The sequence below is a fragment of the Ranitomeya variabilis genome, chromosome 1, assembly GCF_051348905.1.
Source record: "Ranitomeya variabilis isolate aRanVar5 chromosome 1, aRanVar5.hap1, whole genome shotgun sequence".
Taxonomy (NCBI): domain Eukaryota; kingdom Metazoa; phylum Chordata; class Amphibia; order Anura; family Dendrobatidae; genus Ranitomeya; species Ranitomeya variabilis.
Window position 1 is genome coordinate 1,081,464,643 of NC_135232.1, and position 23,015 is coordinate 1,081,487,657.

The window sequence follows — 23,015 nt, forward strand, 5'->3', positions numbered from 1 at the left end:
ATTTCTGACCCAGTCATTTAGGCTTCTTTTACACATACCGTTGTTTTGCGGCCCCCAATAGATTTCTATGAGGCCCCAAAAACAAACCTAAATTTCACAGTGCGCCGTATGGCCGTGAAAAAAGATCGAACTTTTTCACGGCTTATGGACACGGCCCCCATTGAAAATCAATGGGGCCGCAAAAACAACAGAAGTTTGTTTTTTGCGGTGCACCGTGATCTCCGGTTTTGCGGAACACCGTTTTTTTTTCCCAATACTATTTCCATAGTATTGGAAACCTAAAAAACAGCGATCTGCAAGTTTTTTGCGGTCCGGTATTGCGGCGGGCTATGAAAATTGCGGTGATACGGCCCGCAAAAAACACGGCAAGTGTAAAAGTAGCCTTAGTTGTCACAATTTAGTCTTTGTCAAAGTTGCTCATATCCTAAGGCACACAGATTATTCCTGCTTCTAATGACTGTTCCCTCGCAGAGTACTATCTGGCATTTCTTCACATGAACCAGTCATGGTCCGTAGAGCTTCTTCTCACATGTTGGCAGAATAGGACCACACTCAGCTGAATATGTGACTTCACTACTTGTCATTAAGCAGTACCCTGTCAGAGCTGTGCTAAACCCATGTGCATAAAGTCATACACGTTTCACGTTCTGAGTCACAGGACAGAAGAGCGGGGAGAGGGTTTATTAGTTACAAAATCAGAAGTAAAAATGTGCAAACACAAAAGGAACAAAAGGAACAGAAAGTCCTAAATAAGGACAGACTGGGACTGATGTTAAGTAAGAGAACATATTGCACTCAGGACGCAGGTTTCTTCTTCTTCTTCTTTTGTCTCTTTTTATTCTTCCAGCTTGCAGGAGTTTGTGACGCTTTCTTTCCTTTTATTTTTAGATTTCTTTTGCTCTGATTTTGCTGTCTGATAGAAAATGACAGAATTTTATTAGAATTTTTGTATATCCAACACTGTGAGGACACACACAATGCTCTCTACTGAGCAGCCATAACATTAAGGGCACAGTCAGACGGCCGTATAACACAGACGACGATCACCCCGCAGTGCTCAGACTGGCCGGCGGCTCTCCTGACACGAGAGTGACAGCATGTACAAGTGCTTCTCACTAAATTAGAATATCGTCAAAAAGTTAATTTATTTCAGTTCTTCAATACAAAAAGTGAAAACTCATTATAGAGAGTCATTACAAACAGAGTGATCTATTTCAAGTGTTTATTTCTGTTAATGTTGATGATTATGGCTTACAGCCAATGAAAAGCCATGTCATTATCTCCGTAAATTAGATTAACAAAGAACACCTGCAAAGGCTTCCTAAATATTTAAAATGGTCCCTTAAGGCCCCGTCTCACATAGCGAGATCGCTAGCGAGATCGCTGCTGAGTCACAAGTTTTGTGACGCAACAGCGACCTCAGTAGCGATCTCGCTATGTGTGACACGTACCAGCGATCAGGCCCCTGCTGCGAGATCGCTGGTCGTGTCGGAATGGCCTGGACCTTTTTTTGGTCGTTGAGGCCCCGCTGACATCGCTGAATCGGTGTGTGTGACACCGATCCAGCGATGTCTTCACTGGTAACCAGGGTAAACATCGGGTTACTAAGCGCAGGGCCGCGCTTAGTAACCCGATGTTTACCCTGGTTACCAGCGTAAATGTAAAAAAAAAAAAAACAGTACATACTCACCATCTGATGTCCGTCAGGTCCCTTGCCGTCTGCTTCCTGCTCTGACTGCCGCCGTAAAGTGAGAGCACAGCAGTGACGTCACCGCTGCACTCTGCTCTCACTGTACGGCGGCTCAGTCAGAGCAGGAAGCAGACGGCAAGGGACCTGATGGACATCAGATGGTGAGTATGTACTGTTTTTTTTTTTTTACATTTACGCTGGTAACCAGGGTAAACATCGGGTTACTAAGCGCGGCCCTGCGCTTAGTAACCCGATGTTTACCCTGGTTACCCGGGTGCTGCAGGGGGACTTCGGCATCGTTGAAGACAGTTTAAACGATGCCGAAGTCGTTCCCCTGATCGTTGGTCGCTGGAGAGAGCTGTCTGTGTGACAGCTCCCCAGCGACCACACAGCGACTTACCAACGATCACGGCCAGGTCGTATCGCTGGTCGTGATCGTTGGTAAATCGCTATGTGAGACGGGGCCTTTAGTCTGTTTCAGTAGGCTCCACAATAATAGGGAAGACTGCTGACCGTTCACAAATTTGGGGGAGATTCACAAGGAGTGGACTGCTGCTGGAGTCATTGCCGCAAGAGCCACTACACACACACAGACGTATCCAGGACATGGGCTACAAGTGTCACACTCCTTGTGTGAAGCCACTCATGACCAACAGACAACGCCAGAAGCGTCTTACTTGGGCCAAGGAGAAAAAGAACTGGACTGTTGCTCAGTGGTCCAAGGTGTTATCAGATGAAAGTAAATTTTGCGTTTTATTTGGAAATCAAGGTCCCAGAGTCTGGAGGAAGAGTGGAGAGGTCACAATCCAAACTCTAGTGTGAAGGTCTAGTGTGAAGTCTCCACAATCAGTGATGGTTTGGGGAGCCATGTCATCTGCTGGTGCAGGTCCACTGTGTTTGATCAAGACCAAAGTCAGCACAGCCGTCTACCAGGAAATTTTAGAGCACTTCATGCTTCCCTCTGCCGACAAGCTTTTTGGAGATGGAAATTTCATTCCCCAGCAGGACATGTCACCTGTCCACACTGCCAAAAGTACCAATACCTGGTTTATAAACAACAGTATCACTGTGCTTGATTGGCCAGCAAACTGGCCTGACCTTAACCCCATAGAGAATCTATAAAGTATTGTCAAGAGGAAGATGAGAGACACCTGACCAAACAGTGCAGACGAGCTGGAAACTGCTATCAAAGCAACCTGGGCTTCCATAACACCTCAGCAGTGCCACAGGCTGATCACCTCCATGCCACGCCGCATTGATGCAGTAATTGATGCAAAAGGAGTCCCGACCAAGTATTGAGTGCATTTACGGAACATACATATCAGTAGGCCAACATTTCAGATTTTAAAATTATTTTTCAAGCTGGTGTTATAAAGTATTCTAATTTACTGAGATAATGACTTTTGGCTTTTCATTGGCTGTAAGCCATAATCATCAACATTAACAGAAATAAACACTTGAAATAGATCACTCTGTTTGTAATGACTCCATATAATAAATGATTTCCAATTTTTGTATTGAAGAACTGAAATAAATTAACTTTTTGATGATATTCTAATTTTGTGAGAAGCACCTGTATTTCTATGCAGCTGTCACGCTCAGGTCAGGTGAGCCGCCGACCAGTCTGTACACTGTGATTTGATTGTCGTCCATTATCCGGCCGTCTGACTGCGCCCTACAACTATCTGCCTAATACTGGGTAGGTCCCTCTTGCCTCCTCTGTTATCTGGCATGAAGATGGAAGATTCTCTAAGCCCTGTAAAGTTACAAGCTGGGGTCTGCATGGATTCGACATCTATAACTGTCACAGGGTCACCGGCTGTCCTTCTTTAGACCACTTGTGGTAGGTACTAAACAGTGCAGTGCCTGCTTTTGGAGACGGATTGAGCAAGTCCTTCAACCATCACTTGGCCCTTGACAAAATCCCTCCCATGTTTAATCTTGCCCATTAATCCTGCTTACAACACATCAGCCTAAAGAAGTGATTGCTCACTTGCCGGCTAACATATCACAGCCCCCGACAAGTGGTTTTACTATTTACGTAATATACCGTAAAATATAGACAACATTTTTAAAGAGTAACCACCGGTAATATATATATATATTTTTTCCATATTTCAATAGTACATGAGAAAATGAGAAGCTTTGTAATATATCTTAGAGTTTTCTGCTTCTTTCTCCTCCTTGACTGAACTTTCTTTTATTCTCAAAATTCTCAATTAAAGGGTAAAATCTCTATTCAGATTTTTTCAATACAAAGATAGGAGGTGGCAGTTGGTGCTTATAAACTTCTATGGAGAACTGTAATGGTCTCAGAACCTGCAGCAGAATGTCTGTGTCGGCCTCCAGCTCCTCCTTCCAGAGAATTGTCCTACCCTATCTCCGTAATGAGAAAATCTGCTGAATTCAATATTTTACCCATGAATTAAGAATGAATACTTAGTCCAGGAGGAGGAAGAAGCAGATTTCTCTGATAAGATATATTACAAAGTTTCTTATTTTCATTTTATTTTAAAACCAATATCCTCAATAATCGAAAACTCCCACTTCTGCCTCCAAGACTTTTCTCGTGCTGCGCCAGTTTTCTGGAATGCACTACCCCCAGAAGCTCTGATTAATACCTAGCCCCCACATTTTTAAAAACTCATCTCATCTTATCACCTCACTTCACTAATCAACTCTCCCAAGTTCCCACTTCTACTATTTCCTCAGAATCTGATGAGAGCAACCACCCACTCGCCCAAATATTAGAGGGGTTGGCTGCCTAGTAGCAAAAATGCACACAGGCCAAACCTGGACAACCCCTTTTATTTATTGGTATTATAACTCACTTTTTGTGGACCCCAGTGACATGACGGCGAGGACAGCTGTTGCGTTTGTGGCCTTTGTCTCCACACTGAAAGCAGCCTTCCACAGCACGGCCGCAGGAATGGTTTTCAAGAGCACAACGGTCACAAGAAGAACAATGAATCCAAGCTGTGAAATAAAGCCATCAGCAAATTATAGATGCTCTGATTTATTTACATATAGTGGCAAGTAAAAGTTTTGGCACCCCTGATTAAAATTACTCTTGCAGTGAACAATTAAGCAAGTTGAAGATGAAATATCCTTTAAGGTTTCAAGCTATAAATGACATCTCTTTTGTATATATATATATATATATATATATATATATATATATATATATATATATATATATATATATATATATATATATATATATATATATACATACATACATACATACATCCTGCATGGTTAGTACCTAGCAGCATCACTTTAGAAAGTATCACAGCTTGTAGTCACTTTTGCAGCCAGACAAATTCTTCTTCAAGCCTTTAATTCTTGTTTGAGAGATTTTAATAGTGATGAGTGAATATACTCGTTACTCGAGATTTCTCTAGCACGCTCGGGGTCTTCCGAGTTTTTTTTAGTGCTCGGAGATTTCGTTTTTTTCGCCGCAGCTGAATGATTTACAGCTATTAGACAGCTTGATTACATGTGGGGATTCCCTAGCAACCAGGCAACCCCCACATGTACTTATGCTGGCTAAAAGCTGTAAATCATTCAGCTGAGGCGATGAAAACTAAATCTCCAAGCACTAAAAAATACTCGGAGGACCCCCGAGCGTGCTCGGGAATTTTCGAGTAACGAGTATATTCGCTCATCACTAATTTTAATCCACTCTTTTTTGGAAAAATCCTCCAGTTCTGTGAGATTCCTCGGTGGTATTGCATGCACTGCTATTTTGAGGTCTAGCCAGATTTTCAATGATGTTCTGATCAAGGGACTGTGAGGGTCATTGTAAACCCTTCAGATTGCACCTTTTGAGGTAGTCTATTGTGGATTTTGACGTGTTTAGGATCATTATCCATTTGTAGAAGCCATCCTCTTTTCAACTTCAGCTTTTTTACAGATGGTGTTATGTTTGCATCAAGAATTTGTTGAAATGTCATTGAATCCATTCTTCCCTCTACCTGTGAAATGTTCCCCGTGTCATTGGCTGCAACACAACCCCAAAGTAGGATTGATCCACCCCCATGCTTACTGGTTGGCAGAATGTTCCTTTTTTGACATTCTCTGACCTTTTTTTTCCAAACATACATGCTCATTGTGGCCAAAGAGTTCTATTTTAACTTCCCCTGTCCACATTACTTGTTTCCAAAATGCATCCGGCTTGTTTAGATGTTCTTTTGTATACGTCTGATGTTCAATTTTATGGTGAGGGCGCAGAATAGGTTTTCTTCTGATGACTCTTCTATGAAGGCCATATTTGTACAGATGCTTCTAAACAGTAGAACTATGTAACCAATTCCAGTCTGCCAAATCTTTCTGAAGGTCCTTTACAGTCAAGCAGGGATTCAGATTTGCCTCTCTAGTAATCCTATGAGCAGCTCTCTGCTGTTTTTTGGCACAAGGTTAGAGGCGGCTGGGTTTTATAAAGCTGGGAAATGTGCATCACCTGGCCTTTCCTAATGATGATAGTGAACACGCCATAACCCTAAAATGGCTAAAGAAGGTCCGAAGCCTTGTTCAAAGTTATCCGAGCACAGAAATCAACAAGGGTGCCCAAACTTTTGCATTGGCACATTTTCCTTTTTAAAATGTAAAAGATGAAAAATATATATATTGTATACAAAAACAGTAAATATATATATTTTTTTTTGCCTAAAATATGAAGGAAGTGTGTCATCTTTAACTTTAGGTTTTTTGGAGATCATTTAATCTTCAACTTGCTTAACTGTTCACAACAACAGGAATTTTGACCAGGAGTGCCCAAACTTACATACACAGACATGATTTCAAAAGAACAGTTTTCATGCTCCAAATTAAACCCTTGTACAGTTTTGGTGAAAAGTTCTCAAATATTTGCAAACTTGAATAAATGACAATCACGATGAAGTGCTCTCAAACACATACAAGCCGTCTGCATTCTGATGGAACGCATATTTGTATGGAAATTCCTTGTGAACCAATAAATGGAGATCGGACAGGTCTGGGAGACAAAAGCGGGTAATGTACAGTACAGTAATGCTATAGAGCCGGGGTCCCAACCAGTGGATCGTGGCTGTCTGCTCAGGTGAATATCACTCTCCATGATACCAGCATACATAGGGGACATTTTTACTATATAAGGGGGCACTCAGGGTATTATTACTTCATGAGGGGGGGCTTTGGTCACTATTACCTTACAAGAGGGCGCTATTACTTTTTAAGGAGGCAAATCGAGCTATCATTAATTTATAAGAGGGCACATGGGACTTTATAACCTTCAGAGGGGCACAACATATGGCTCATAGCCACCTGTGAGAGCTGAATGGGGAGCACAAGGTAAGAAAGTTTGTGAACCCTTGCTATGCAGACAAATGCATGGAAGACACACACGTCTTACTATCCTTCGACTCCTTCATTTAGCTACTGATTTATAGCATGGAAACAAATCGCTTAATGGTGGGTGTTAGCATATAGTCTTCAATATAAAAAAAAACGAAGGGAAGACACACACTTTGTCCTCCCAGCATCTGACTGCTTTACAGTATGGAGGCCTATTTTTCTTCAGTAACGGGTGAATAGTATACACTATTCTAAAGATATGAAAGTGCAGGGAAGACACACACTGTGTTCCTAACATCCAACTGCTTTCTTTTTACCCAGGATTCATGCCATGGAGGCAAATCCTTAATGGTGATGATAGTGTACAGTATTTTATGCAGTGAAATGCAGGTACGACGAACATTACTATCTTACTGGATCCTTATTGCCAACAATTTACAACATACAAAAAAATCATTTAGTAGCAGGAGTGATAGTATACAGTATCCGGTGTAACAAGCTTTTCCAAAGCTTTTGATACGGTGCCACACAAAAGGTTGTTACATAAAATGAGAGTAATGGGGATAGGGGAAAATATGTGTAAGTGGGTTGAGAGCTGGCTCAGGGATAGGAAACAAAGGGTGGTTATTAATGGAGCACACTCGGACTGGGTCACGGTTAGCAGTGGGGTACCACAGGGGTCAGTATTGGGCCCTCTTCTTTTTAACATATTTATTAATGACCTTGTAGGGGGCATTCAGAGTAGAATTTCAATATTTGCAGATGACACTAAACTCTGCAGGGTAATCAATACAGGGGAGGACAATTTTATATTACAGGATGATTTATGTAAACTAGAAGCTTGGGCTGATAAATGGCAAATGAGCTTTAATGGGGATAAATGTAAGGTCATGCACTTGGGTAGAAGTAATAAGATGTATAACTATGTGCTTAATTCTAAAACTCTGGGCAAAACCGTCAATGAAAAAGACCTGGGTGTATGGGTGGATGACAAACTCATATTCAGTGGCCAGTGTCAGGCAGCTGCTACAAAGGCAAATAAAATAATGGGATGTATTAAAAGAGGCATAGATGCTCATGAGGAGAACATAATTCTACCTCTATACAAGTCACTAGTTCGACCACACTTAGAATACTGTGCACAGTTCTGGTCTCCGGTGTATAAGAAAGACATAGCTGAACTGGAGCGGGTGCAGAGAAGAGCGACCAAGGTTATTAGAGGACTGGGGGGTCTGCAATACCAAGATAAGTTATTACACTTGGGGCTATTTAGTTTGGAAAAACGAAGACTAAGGGGTGATCTTATTTTAATGTATAAATATATGAGGGGACAGTACAAAGACCTTTCTGATGATCTTTTTAATCATAGACCTGAGACAGGGACAAGGGGGCATCCTCTACGTCTGGAGGAAAGAAGGTTTAAGCATAATAACAGACGCGGATTCTTTACTGTAAGAGCAGTGAGACTATGGAACTCTCTGCCGTATGATGTTGTAATGAGTGACTCATTGCTTCAATTTAAGAGGGGACTGGATACCTTTCTGTAAAAGTATAATATTACAGGGTATATATATTAGATTCCTTGATAAGGCGTTCATCCAGGGAACTAGTCTGATTGCCGTATGTGGGGTCGGGAAGGAATTTTTTTCCCCATGGTGGAGTTACTCTTTGCCACATGGGTTTTTTTTGCCTTCCCCTGGATCAACATGTTAGGGCATGTTAGGTTAGGCTATGGGTTGAACTAGATGGACTTACAGTCTTCCTTCAACCTTAATAACTATGTAACTATGTAAAACGCAGGGAAGACACACACTTTGTCTTCCTAGCACCCGACTGCTTTCTTTAAGATCAGGGATTACAGCATGGAGGCAAATCCTTAGTGGATGGAAGGGGAAGAGAGCACAAATAAAACACTTTGTGACTTTCATTTTTAGCTACAGGGATCTTCTTGATGGGTCGCCCTACTCCTGGGACGCCCTACTCCTGGGGCGCCCTACTCCTGGGGCGCCCTACTCCTGGGACGCCCTACTCCTGGGACGCCCTACTCCTGGGGCGCCCTACTCCTGGGGCGCCCTACTCCTGGGGCGCCCTACTCCTGGGGCGCCCTACTCCTGGGGCGCCCTACTCCTGGGGCGCCCTACTCCTGGGGCGCCCTACTCCTGGGGCGCCCTACTCCTGGGGCGCCCTACTCCTGGGGCGCCCTACTCCTGGGACGCCCTACTCCTGGGACGCCCTACTCCTGGGACGCCCTACTCCTGGGGCGCCTTACTCCTGGGGCGCCTTACTCCTGGGACGCCCTTCTCCTGGGATGCCCTACTCCTGGGCCCTTATTAATATCAGGAACCATCCCGATGTCTGGCGAGCTATAACACGCTGTAGAAGCACGGTTTGCTGACAAAGTAATATAACCACAGAATAGTGAATCCGACTGGAGGCCACTCTATTTATATGTGTAAGGGCTGTGCCCATGTATGTTAATAAGCTGTGCCATCTCATGAAAATTATTTATAGGTTTTGTATCTGACGGGATATATTTGCATATGGTTCCTTGGGCCTAATTCCAGGTTGCACCCAATCCCTCTATCTAGATGACAACATATATGAAGGATTATAAGAAAGCAATTAATAAATAAAAAATAGTGTAAACCAGAACATAAAGTTCAATTACTTCTTACTTTTCTTTTTGCAAATGAACAGAAGGAAATGCTACTTGGTACTTACATGGCTTCACACATTTACTACACAGGAGACAGTGTTTCCACGCTCGGCCATCCTATAAGGAAATAATTACATTTACATGGGGACGCGTATAATTTTCTTGCTATAAGCTGGAGGGAAGAATTTAATTCAGTTTTTTTATGTAAAGTGCACAAATCCTGGATAGGGATTAACCTCTTAACCCCCGGAGCTTTTTTCGGTTTTGCAATTTCGTTTTTCGCTCCCCTCTTTCCCAGAGCCATAACTTTTTTATTTTTCTGTGAATATGGCCGGGTGAGGGCTTACTTTTTGCGGGACGAGATGTACTTTTGAACGGCACCATTGGTTTTACCATGTCTTGTAACAGAAAACGGGAAAAAAATGTCAAGTGCGGTGAAACTGCAAAAAAAGTGCAATCCCACACTTGTTTTTTGTTTGGCTTTTTTGCCAGGTTCACTAAATACTAAAACTGACCTGTCATTATGATTCTCCAGGACATTACGAGTTCATAGACACCAAACATGTCTAGGTTCTTTTTTATCTCAGTGGTGAAAAGATAAATTCCAAAGTTTGCTTTAAAAAAAAAAAAAAAAAATGGCGCCATTTTCCAATACCTGTAGCATGTCCATTTTTTGCGATCTTGGGTTGGGGGAGGGCTTTTTTTTTTTTGCATGCCGAGCTGACGTTTTTAATGATACAATTTTTGTGCAGATACGTTCTTTTGATCGCCCGTTATTGCACTTTAAAGCAATGTCGCAGTGACCAAAAATACGTAATTCTGGCGTTTTGATTTTTGTTCCTCGCTACGCCGTTTAGCGATCAGGTTAATCCTTTTTTTTATTGATAGATCGGGCGACTCTGAACGCGCTGATACCAAATACGTGTAGGTTTGATTTTATTTTTATTATTCTATTTTGAATGGAGCGAAAGGGGGGTGGGTAATCTGAACTATATTTTTTTAAATAATTATAAAAATATATATATATTTTTTTTACTTTTGGCTTGCTTCAATAGCCTCCAAGGGAGACTAGAAGCTGCCACAACTTGATCGCCTCTGCTACATAGAGGTGATGCTCAGATCGCCTCTATGTAGCTGAATTGCAGCATTGCTATGAGCGCCGACCACAGGGTGGTGCTCACAGCAATCCGGCATCACCAACCATAGAGGTTGTCAACCCGATGCACCGATGACCCCCGATCATGTGACGGGGGGGGGGGGGGTCACCGGTGCGTGTATTTCCAGCCTGATGGCCGGAAGCACTTGTTAAATGCCACTGTCAGAGTTTGACAGTGGCATTTAACCAGTTAATAGGCGCGGGTGGATCGCGATTCCACCCGCGCCTATTGCAGGCACATGTCAGCTGTTCAAAACAGCTGACATGTTCCGGCTTTGAGATGGGCTCACCACTGGAGCCCACATCAAAGCGGGTGATACTGACATCGGCGTAATAGTACATCCGATGGCAGTAAGGGGTTAAGGCTCCCAATCAATTTAAGACTAATGTTGGCTGCACCTGCTGATATCAACGGGTTACAGAACGCTGAGGGTCCAACTGATGATAGCACCACCAATCCTGGAGATCGGGGCTCTGCACAGCTCCATCTTGAATATACCAGAAGTGTGCATGCTCGACTCTCGCTCCATTTACTCATTCATCTATATGTGGACTTGCAGAAATCCACGTGCTTGCACCAAAACAATCCCGTTCAGAGTAATGGAACTGATTTACAGAGGATTGCTCACTCTGCCGAGTGCTCCTGTGTTCTCTACGAGACAGACACTGCCAGACATCCTATCTCTTAGAGCACAAAGGTTCAGCAGTCAGGAATAGGATACGTCGGATCCTGAGCACCCTGAAATCGCCTGTCGGAGAAGAGTTGTGGGGCCCCATACACACTAGAATGTGGCCCCTACCCGTTCAAACATTGGCGGGTTTGTGTATGTAGAAAAATGCAAGTTCTGGTAAGGTTAGAAGAGCTTTACCCCTGTGTGATAACCACCACAAAACCAGGAGAGCTTTTCACCAGCAAGCGCTGAACCTTCTATTCCAGAACTGCAAGAAGAGTTCTGCAAACGTTTTCATTACTGGATCTACACCATCTTCAGACATGACACGAGGTCACAACCTTTAAACACGGGAGAACCTCTCCAGATGCCTGCGCACCTCTAGATCCGAAAATAAAGACCATTACCTTTGAGGGGCACGAATTGCAGATTTCACAATGTTTATTATCAGAAGACACGTATCTCCTGCAGACTGCGCAGAACCTAGATTGTCAAACAACGCGAGAAAAAAATATATATTTACAATTAAGTTGGTTTTGTCAATAGATTTATGAAAAAATAAATAAATATATATTATATAGTATCAAATGAAAATGTATGACAAAGAGCAGAAAGAGTGGAAGAAGTCCTGACTGCAAAAACCGACTACACTCAGGGGTCGCAGTCGGCAATTATGGAGACAAGAGGAAACGCAAGTTCTTAACAGGAGCTGCAGACACCAAGCAGGAAACAGAAAACCTTTTTTTTGGGTTATAAATAATTTTGTTGTAAAATATTAAAGTGAAGACTGTTTCATTTATAATTTGAATGAATTGGTCCCACATAAATGGTTGCAAAAATCTACATATCCTTTAGAGCTGCATCAAACATGTAAATTTTTTTTCCGCATTTTCTCAACAGAGCTTCTAAATGTTGTTTCACATATTTTTTCCAAAACATCACATTTTTGCATGCATTTTTCAAATGCTGTAAAGAAACACAAAAAAGCCACATCCAAAGCATAATACACTTTGAAAAAAACAAACAAACAGAAAAAACACAGAAAATGCACAAAAAAAATAACGCAATGTGCCTTAACTATAAACTTGAATATAAAGCAATATGACAATGAGGCAGGCAGCACAAATAAATAAGAGCTGCACGTCATGGGCTAGGAGTGATTTGAAGAGGTTGACAACTACTTAAAAAAAACATTTTAAGTGGGCCGGGTGAATAAAAAAGCAAACAAAACAGGATATTCATAGCGTGGACCGCACTGTTCCTCCATAGTCCACACTGTGCCCCCCACCAGTCTCCTGGCTTCTTCCTCCAGTAGCAGACACTACTTGATTGGCTGCAGCAAACAGCAGCCTGATTAGCTGCAGCCTTTACATTCCATCTGAGCAGAAAGAAACAGTTTCTCCTCCGGCTCATACAGAATGTGATGACTGCAGCCAATCAGTGGCTTATGTGATACCCCCAGCTATAAAAAGAAGCCAGTAAACCAGCCGGGGTACACATGCTGGAGTATGTAGGAGCAGTGTTGGATCGGTAGGAGGGTATTATTTGTGTTTTAAAGTATTGAACCCCTTTAAGCCCCAAATAGTTCTAGACATGTAAAGCAAGTGAGCAAGTATTAGAAAAAAGCTAATATGATCTCCTGAGACTGAACGAGTCCTCCAAGACCAGTTTGCCTCATACATACTATACATCGATCTTTACCTGTAGCCCTCACTGGCTGGAAGGACAATACTTTCCGGGGAAATATTGGTAAAAATGCGGACAGGCGATTGCTTCCTCCCAGTCTTCCCGTATTTGTACTGCATGTGGTTGTCATAATCCACCTGAAGTGACACAGAGAAGATTCATTTACCGTAATCTGCAGTATTTTGGTGAATTTACACCCTGCTGCTGCAGAACGCTCTTTAATTGTCCCATAAAACCATTCCGCTTCACAGAAGCAGCGTGAGAATCCATCCTAAGCCCCCAATCAGAGGTTTCTGCTTCACGTTGTATCTACACTTCTCCCACAGAGAACACAAACCCATTATGGACAATGGGGCTGATCACATGCCCGTGTTCTTTGTGGATTAAAGGGGTTGTCCAGTCTTGGGTTTCTACTGTTTGAATACTGAGACACGCAGTCAAATAGTCTGTCTGTAGTACAAAAGGCTAATAAGCATAATGATCATTATGGTGAGATTCTCATTCCTGCATATTTGTGTGTTTAGACATTCCCTTTAAAGACACATTTAACTACTAATCAACTGTCACGGGGTTAACGCAATAGTGTGGAGCCAGAAGACCGTAGCGTCTGATTGCTCCTACCCTTTCTCTTCTTTCTGGCAGAACGGGTTAATCGGCCATGTTGGAAATCTCTGTGCTCGTAGCTGAGCTTAGTTAGCCACTCCTTTCCTCTTTATAATCTGGGCTCTGTTGCAAATCCTTGTCAGAGCTAGCATTTGCTGCATGGTTAATGGTGGGAGAGGAGTACATATGAGAAGGAGTGTTGGAGGAGTTAACTGTGACTGTTGCTTGGTTTGTATGTGTGGTAATTCCCTAACCTTCTCTGTTTTGGTTTATTCCCTACCTCCACGCCCCGCTGCATACCTCTGTTCTATGGGAGTGACTATTTTGTGTGCCTGGGGTTTTCTGTTTACCCTTGTTTGTGTTGCCTTGCTTGTCAGGTTAGTGCACTATGGTGCACAGTATCGCCCCTCATCCCTGGGTGGGGGAAGAACACAGACGGAGGGCTGACTCAGGAGATAAGGCTGGGTGGAGGCCCCAGCATCTTCACTGTCAGAAGTAACCCGGGGAATATAGCGAGCTAGGGCATCCCCTAGTGTTAGGGAGGCAGGGAAGGAGCCCCTGGTCCCGGGTCACCCAACAGCTGTGTCATGACATCATCCCAGGAGTTATTCTTACCCATGTAGATCCCTGTGTGACTGTGTGTAGATCCCTGGCTTCCTCGGGGCCCCCTGGGTTGATTGTCTTTATACTGATAATTATTATGGCCTATGTTAAAAAAAAATATGTTTTATGATGCAATAAAAATTCTTGTACTTTCTACAGACAGACTATTTGACTCTGTTTCTCAGTATTGAATCTCTTATATAGGAGTGTACTGTTGGCTATCTATATACAGATGAAACCAGAAATTGACATACACTATATAAAAAGACACATAGGCATGTTTTTCTCAATATGAAATCAGAATAAACCTTTCCCGTTTTAGGTCCATTAGAATTACCATAATTATTAATATTTGCCAAATGCCAGAATAATGAGAGAGAGAATGTTTTAAGGCATTTTTATTTCTTACGGCAAAGTCAAAAGTTTACATTAATTTCATTAGTATTAGGCACCGTTTCCATTAAACTGAATGACTTGGGTCAAACGTTTGGGATATCCTGCCACAAGCTTCTCACAATAGTTGGTCGGAATAAGGGCCCATTCCTCCTGACAAAACTGGTGTAACTGATCCAGGTTTGTAGGTCGCCTTAGGCTACTTTCACATTTCCGTCTTTTGCAAGACGCCGCAATGTGTCGTTCTGTGCAAAAAACGCATCCTGCAAAGTTGCCCGCAGGATGCGTTTTTTGCACATAGACTTGTATTACCGAAGCATCGCGACGTATGGACACACGTTCTATACGTCGTGCACTGAATGCGTCAGTATTTGGCGGACCATCGTAGCGAAAAAACGTTCAAGGGAACTCTGCCCCCTCCCCCTGGGACTATACAGTGGGCAGCGGACGCGTTGAAACACTGCGTCCGCTGCCCACGTAGTACAGAATTTTCACAACATCCGTCGGTACATCGCACCGACGTTTAGTGACGGCCGCGTACCGAAGGAAATGTGAAAGAAGCCTTAGAATCATAGAATGGTAGAGTTAGAAGGAAGCTCCTGGGTCATTTGGTCCAACCCCCTGCTCAAAGCAGGATTCACTAAATCATCCCAGACAGATGTCGGTCCAGCCTCTGTTTGAAGACTTCCATGGAAGGATAACTCACTACCTCTCGTGGCAGCCTAGTTCACACCTGCCTTTTCAGCTTTGCCCATAAACTTTCAATAGGATTGCGATCAGGGCTTTGTGATGGCCACTCCAAAACATTGACTTTGTTATCCTTAAGCCACTTTATTACCATTTTGGCAGTATGCTTTGTGCTTCGGGTCACTGTCCATTTGGAAGACCCATTTGTGCCCAAGATTTAACTTCCTGTCTGATGTGTTGAGATATTGCTTCAGTGTTGCCACATAATCTTCTTTTCTCATGGTGACATCTATTTTGTGAAGTGCACCAGTCCCTCCTGCAGCAAAACAACCCCACAACATGATGCTGCCTCCCCCATGTTACACAGTTGGGATGGTGTTCGCAGGCTTCCAAGATTCTCCCTTTTTCCTCCAAACGTAACGATGGTCATTCTGCCCAAGAAGTTAAATTTTAGTTTCATCAGACCACAACACATCTCCAAAAATTAAGGTCTTTGTTTCTATGTGCATTTACAAACAGTAATCTGGCTTTTTTGTGTTTCATTTGGAGTAATGGCTTCTTCCTGGCAGAGTGGCTTTCAGCCCATGTTGATACAGTTCTCGTTTCACTGTGGATTTTGACACATTCTTACCAGCTTCCTCCATCATCTTCACAAGGTCGTTTGCTTTGGTCCTTGGGTTGATATGCACATGTCGGACCAAAGCACGTTCATCTCTGGGACACAGAACCCGTCTCCTTCCTGAGCGGTATGATGGCTGGACATTTCCATCTTGTTTGTACTTGCATATAATTGTTTGTACAGATGAACGAGGCACCTTCAGGTATCTTGAAATTGTACCAAAGGATGAGCCAGACTTGTGCAAGTCTACAATTCTATTCCTGATATCTTGGCTGATTTCTTGAGACTTTCCTATGCTGCTACACAAAGAAGCAGTGTGTTTCAGGTGTGTATTAAAATACATCCACAGGTGTGTCTCTAATTAACTCAGATGTTGCCAAACAACCTATCAGAAGCTTCCAAACACAAGACACCATCATATGGGCAGTCCAGAATTGTTTAAAGGCATAGTAATCTTAGTGTATGTAAACTTTTGACTTTGCAGTAAGTAATAAAAATGCCTTAAAACATTCTCTCTCTCATTATTTTGGCATTTGGCAAATATTAATAATTATGGTAATCCCAATTGACCTAAATACATAGCCAGACTCACCACAGAGAAAGAAAAAATGATTTATTATCACTTTTGCCTTCCTGATCACTGTGTGCACAGATTAGGAAAGCACTTTCTTCTCTGCACCCAGTAGTCATGTGATCTCTGGGTATAAGGAGGGTGCAGGAGCTGCTGGGTCCCAGGAAACCCAGTCAGCTCTGCTATACAGGCAGGAGTCTGAAATTCCTTTATAAATGGGGTCAATATACTGGTCCCCAGTGTATTCACATAGGGGCAGTAAAACAATTACAGTAGATTTCATTTTTTCTTGGAAATCATTTGTGGTAAAAATAAAAAAAAATAAAAAAGAATGAAAAATAAGCAAGCATTTCCCTTTACATTTTCCCCTAATATATAAGAAAAAAAGAATAAAAGTGACAAAAAAGTGAAAAAAAACTAAAATGATTTGAATATTGGGCAGAGAGTCGTTAGTGCCTGGTGAAAAACGGCTTAAAATGTCTCAGCCCTGAACTGGTTAATACTGTACTGACATATACATAAGTATTATAAAGATCTTGTTACTGTGCTATATAAATGATATGAATCATGTTGGGGGGAGATCGCTGCACTTGATGCTTTTATTAATTACCAGTTTTGATATCATGTCTGCACTTGGCCATTTCCACGCAAAACCAGATTACTGCTGTAAAAAAGCTGCGGGTGGAGCAGAAATGCTGCGACTGTCATTTCAAGGATTAATTAAGGAGTATCTATAATATGGACAGCATGAAAATACCAGATGTAAAAGGGATTGTTCAGGTGATCGCATTGCACGTCCTTACGCCGTCTATATGCCAAGCCGACAGCATGCGGACAGTGCGCGGGAAGAGGAGCGTTTTTACGTGCTGTGCTTTGCTCTGCAAGTAAAGAACCGCAGCCTGCACTACTGTGATCAGGGTCCTGGATCAGACTGTCCATTATAAGGCAGTGGGTGCATAAAAGACGGACCACACACAGGTCACCATCCTCATACCATGTGTTCTGCACTGATTCGTTATAATTATTAAGATAGGAAATTGTATCTGACCTTTATCATTACATTGTAAACAATGGACGCCATACGGATGTAAGAAACGGACAGAGGGATGGCATACAGATCACAATAAAAGGGAAAAATAAATCATTTTTTCTGGACGTAAAATGGATGATTTTCCATGAACCCGGCCTAAAGACGATGGCGTTGGCAGCAGATCCTCCATCAAAGCCTCAAATCCGTAGCCTTAGCGGAGCCGCCATAATGCAGTGTGACAATGACAGTTCCTTCCATCACATAGCTGTACAGTAATAGTAGAAAGTTTCCAAAAAGGAAAACACCGGAGCATTTTCTGTAGAGCAACTTCAGCTGTGCAGTGAGCAGAATTGTGAATGCAGCTCTGCACTGTAATTCTGCACTGACAGATAATGGTGAATCAGACGTATTAATAACAGACGTTCTGCAATTATTTTGCCGTGTAATATACACGTGTTGGCAGAGAGCGGCTGCCATGACCCCTCCCGGCACAAGTCACTTACCTGATAGTCCAACATGCTGAAATCCGGGAAACACTGAACAATGCGCGCCTCAAAGAAGTAGGGGAAGATCCAAAACATGGGCAGCTCCTTACAAACCGCTGAAATAAAGACACATTACTACTCAGCAGCCCTATACACCATGGCCCCGATTTATTACCATGTTTCCATCTTTTTTACTTTTTTTTTTTATAGGTTTTGGGGTCTTTTGGCTGTCTTCCATTTGCGGCTTAGGCTTTAAAAAAAGGTTCAAATTAAAAGTCTATTACCGTATATAGTCGAGTATAAGCCGAGAATTTCAGCCCATTATTTTAAGCTGAAATTGCCCCTCTCGGCTTATACTCGAGTCATTCCCAGGGGTCGGCAGGGGAGGGGGAGCGGAGCGGTCTAATAATACTCACCTATTCCTGACGCGGTCCCTGCCGTCCCTGGTTCTCCGGGCGCTGACAACTTCTTCCTGTGTTGAGCGGTCACATGGTACTGCTCATTACAGTAAGGAATATGGACGCAACTCCACTCCCATAGGGGTGGAGCCGCATATTCATTACTGTAATGAGCGGTACCGGTGACCGCTCAACACAGGAAGAAGCTGTCAGCGCCCGGAGAACCAGGGATGTGCAGGGACCGCGCTAGGAGTAGGTGAGTATAATGCAGTGCTCAATATTCACCTGCTCCCCGTTGCACCGTTGGCCGCCGCTCCGTCTTCCGCGTCCTCTGCAGTGACACTCAGGTCAGAGGGCACGATGATGCAATTAGTGTGCGCGCCGCCCTCTGCCTGAACAGTCAGTGCAGAGGACGAGGAAGACACAGCGGCGCCGACGGTGGAACGGGGAGCAGGTGAATATCGCAAGTGCCGGAGGCCTGAGAGGTGAGTATGTGATTTTTTATTTTTTTTTAAATCGCAGCAACAGCATATGAGGCAATAGTCTATGGAGCATCTTATGGGGCCATAATCTCCATTCATGCAGCATTATATGGGGCAAATGTCTGTATGGAGCATCTTATGGGGTCATAATCAGCATTTGTACAGCATTATATGGGCAAATATCTGTATGGAGCATCTAATGGGGCCATAATCAACATTTGTGCAGCATTATATGGGGCAAATATCTCTATGGAGCATCTAATGGGGCCATAATCAACATTTGTGCAGCATTATATGGGGCGTATTTTGTATGGAGCATCTTATGGGGCCCATCATGAACTGTATGGAGCATTATATGGGGCTCCTGATTCAATATGGATATTCAAAAACACTTAACCTACTGATGTCTCAATCAATTTTACTTTTATTGGTATCTATTTTTACTTTTTACATTTACCGGTAGCTGCTGCATTTCCCACCCTAGGCTTACACTCGAGTCATTAAGTTTTCCCAGTTTTTTGTGGCAAAATTATGGGGGTCGGCTTATACTCGAGTATATATGGTATATAAGCATTTACCCGATTAGTTTGGCTTTTATGATGTTCACCATCATGAGCGCAGTTTGGGGTTTCCAGATAATGGCGCCCGAATCATTTTTGTGCACATATCCTCCATTGCCCCCACTTCACTCCTGGAATTTTTGCACTCATTTTAGCAGACTGGGCGACTTTATGAGCTAAGATGTCACATAAAAGGTTGAAAACCAACAATAAAAAAGCATTATTGATTGGCGCTAAAAACGTGAGCGAAAATCCAGCACTGATGATTGGAGGAATAGTGGCAGCATGCAGGGATTGGCAGGGTCACTATCTGATGGTGGCACCGATCGCGTGTTAAACTGTTTAGTGAGTAAATCCTTTATTGAAATAACAATTTTAATTACTAATATTTTTAACATAAGTATATTTTATGTACAAAAACAGCAAAAAGCGTCTCGCATAATCCGAGAAAAAAAAAACTTTTTCAAATTTATGATCTCACACCCTCATGAGGCATGAAAGAGAACTAAAGTCTACCTGCAGACTGAGCCCTCGCAGGCAGGGTCCTGTCTCCTTCTGTACCTGTTAGTGCCTTGTTTTTGCTCATGTTTATTGTATTTGTCTATATTTGCCCCCTTTTAACATGTAAAGCTCCATGGAATAAATAGCACTTAAAAAAATGTATAATAATAATAATAATAATAATAATAATAAAATGTCACCTACTCCAATATTGTGCACTGCGGAGGGTTAGTGGTTCTCACACAATATAAGCCCCCATAAAGGAACAAGCTGAATGATATCAGTGACGGAGCGCTAAAGACAGACACAGTGTGCCCTCTAGTGGACAAGTGTGTGCACTGCATGAATATCCATCAAGTGTAAAGCTGGCCATACAAAGACTAATTTTGGCTGAGCCCGCCGATGTCGATGGGTTCGGCCAACTGTCTTGTGTGTATGGGGGCCGGACCAAAAAAAAAAAAAATGTAAAAAAAAAATGGATTGTATTGCAGGGGGTCTGGTAGTAGAAGACTCCCTCTGTAACCCATGAGGGTCCTGTGATTATATTGCAGGGGTCTGGTAGCGGGAGAAGACTCCCTCTGTAACCCATGAGCGTCCTGTGACTGTATGGCAGGGGGTCTGGTAGTAGGAGAAGACTCCCTCTGTAACACATGAGCGCCGTGTGATTGTATCCGAGGGGGTCTGGCAGTAGGAGAAGACTCCCTCTGTAACCCATGAGCGCCCTGTGACTGTATCCGAGGGGGTCTGGTAGTAGGAGAAGACTCCCTCTGTAACCCATGAGCGTCCTGTGACTGTATCCCAGGGGGTCTGATAGCGGGAGAAGACTCCCTCTGTAACCCATGAGCGCCCTGTGATTGTATGGCAGGGGGTCTGGTAGCAGGAGAAGACTCCCTCTGTAACCCATGAGCGCCCTGTGATTGTATCCCAGGGGGTCTGGTAGTAGGAGAAGACTCCCTCTGTAACCCATGAGCGTTCTGTGACTGTATTGCAGGGGGTCTGGTAGTAGGAGAAGACTCCCTCTGTAACCCATGAGCGTCCTGTGACTGTATCCCAGGGGGTCTGATAGCGGGAGAAGACTCCCTCTGTAACCCATGAGCGCCCTGTGATTGTATCCCAGGGGGTCTGATAGCGGGAGAAGACTCCCTCTGTAACCCATGAGCGCCCTGTGATTGTATGGCAGGGGGTCTGGTAGCAGGAGAAGACTCCCTCTGTAACCCATGAGCGTCCTGTGACTGTATCCCAGGGGGTCTGATAGCGGGAGAAGACTCCCTCTGTAACCCATGAGCGCCCTGTGATTGTATGGCAGGGGGTCTGATAGCGGGAGAAGACTCCCTCTGTAACCCATGAGCGCCCTGTGATTGTATGGCAGGGGGTCTGGTAGCAGGAGAAGACTCCCTCTGTAACCCATGAGCGCCCTGTGATTGTATCCCAGGGGGTCTGGTAGTAGGAGAAGACTCCCTCTGTAACCCATGAGCGTTCTGTGACTGTATTGCAGGGGGTCTGGTAGTAGGAGAAGACTCCCTCTGTAACCCATGAGCGTCCTGTGACTGTATTGCAGGGGTCTGGTAGTAGGAGAAGACTCCCTCTGTAACCCATGAGCGTTCTGTGACTGTATTGCAGGGGGTCTGGTAGTAGGAGAAGACTCCCTCTGTAACCCATGAGCGTCCTGTGACTGTATTGCAGGGGGTCTGGTAGTAGGAGAAGACTCCCTCTGTAACACATGAGCGCCGTGTGATTGTATCCGAGGGGGTCTGGCAGTAGGAGAAGACTCCCTCTGTAACCCATGAGCGCCCTGTGACTGTATCCGAGGGGGTCTGGTAGTAGGAGAAGACTCCCTCTGTAACCCATGAGCGTCCTGTGACTGTATCCCAGGGGGTCTGATAGCAGGAGAAGACTCCCTCTGTAACCCATGAGCGCCCTGTGATTGTATGGCAGGGGGTCTGGTAGCAGGAGAAGACTCCCTCTGTAACCCATGAGCGCCCTGTGATTGTATCCCAGGGGGTCTGGTAGTAGGAGAAGACTCCCTCTGTAACCCATGAGCGTTCTGTGACTGTATTGCAGGGGGTCTGGTAGTAGGAGAAGACTCCCTCTGTAACCCATGAGCGTCCTGTGACTGTATCCCAGGGGGTCTGATAGCGGGAGAAGACTCCCTCTGTAACCCATGAGCGCCCTGTGATTGTATGGCAGGGGGTCTGATAGCGGGAGAAGACTCCCTCTGTAACCCATGAGCGCCCTGTGATTGTATGGCAGGGGGTCTGGTAGCAGGAGAAGACTCCCTCTGTAACCCATGAGCGCCCTGTGATTGTATCCCAGGGGGTCTGGTAGTAGGAGAAGACTCCCTCTGTAACCCATGAGCGTTCTGTGACTGTATTGCAGGGGGTCTGGTAGTAGGAGAAGACTCCCTCTGTAACCCATGAGCGTCCTGTGACTGTATTGCAGGGGTCTGGTAGTAGGAGAAGACTCCCTCTGTAACCCATGAGCGTTCTGTGACTGTATTGCAGGGGGTCTGGTAGTAGGAGAAGACTCCCTCTGTAACCCATGAGCGTCCTGTGACTGTATTGCAGGGGTCTGGTAGTAGGAGAAGACTCCCTCTGTAACCCATGAGCGCCCTGTGACTGTATTACAGGGGGTCTGGTAGTAGGAGAAGACTCCCTCTGTAACCCATGAGCGCCCTGTGATTGTATCCCAGGGGGTCTGGTAGTAGGAGAAGACTCCCTCTGTAACCCATGAGCGTCCTGTGACTGTATTGCAGGGGGTCTGGTAGTAGGAGAAGACTCCCTCTGTAACCCATGAGCGTCCTGTGACTGTATTGCAGGGGGTCTGGTAGTAGGAGAAGACTCCCTCTGTAACCCATGAGCGCTCTGTTATTGTGTTACGGGGGATGATGGGC

At 44.0% G+C, this 23,015-nt stretch overlaps 1 protein-coding gene across 3 annotated transcripts in view; it reads right to left on the reverse strand.

Annotated features, from left to right (window-relative positions):
• Positions 1-666: 666 nt before the first annotated feature.
• The window catches only part of ZCCHC4 (zinc finger CCHC-type containing 4), a 42,429-nt gene continuing 20,080 nt past the window's right edge, over positions 667-23,015 (reverse strand). For all 3 annotated transcript variants that reach the window (XM_077279949.1, XM_077279950.1, XM_077279951.1), the window contains 6 exons: positions 18,203-18,300; positions 13,209-13,330; positions 11,915-11,990; positions 9,746-9,797; positions 4,522-4,666; positions 667-913 (listed from right to left, as the gene is read on the reverse strand). In XM_077279949.1, coding sequence (XP_077136064.1) covers positions 796-913; positions 4,522-4,666; positions 9,746-9,797; positions 11,915-11,990; positions 13,209-13,330; positions 18,203-18,300 — 611 coding nt within the window. In that variant the 3' untranslated portion in view covers positions 667-795. The remainder of the gene's footprint in view (positions 914-4,521; positions 4,667-9,745; positions 9,798-11,914; positions 11,991-13,208; positions 13,331-18,202; positions 18,301-23,015) is intronic.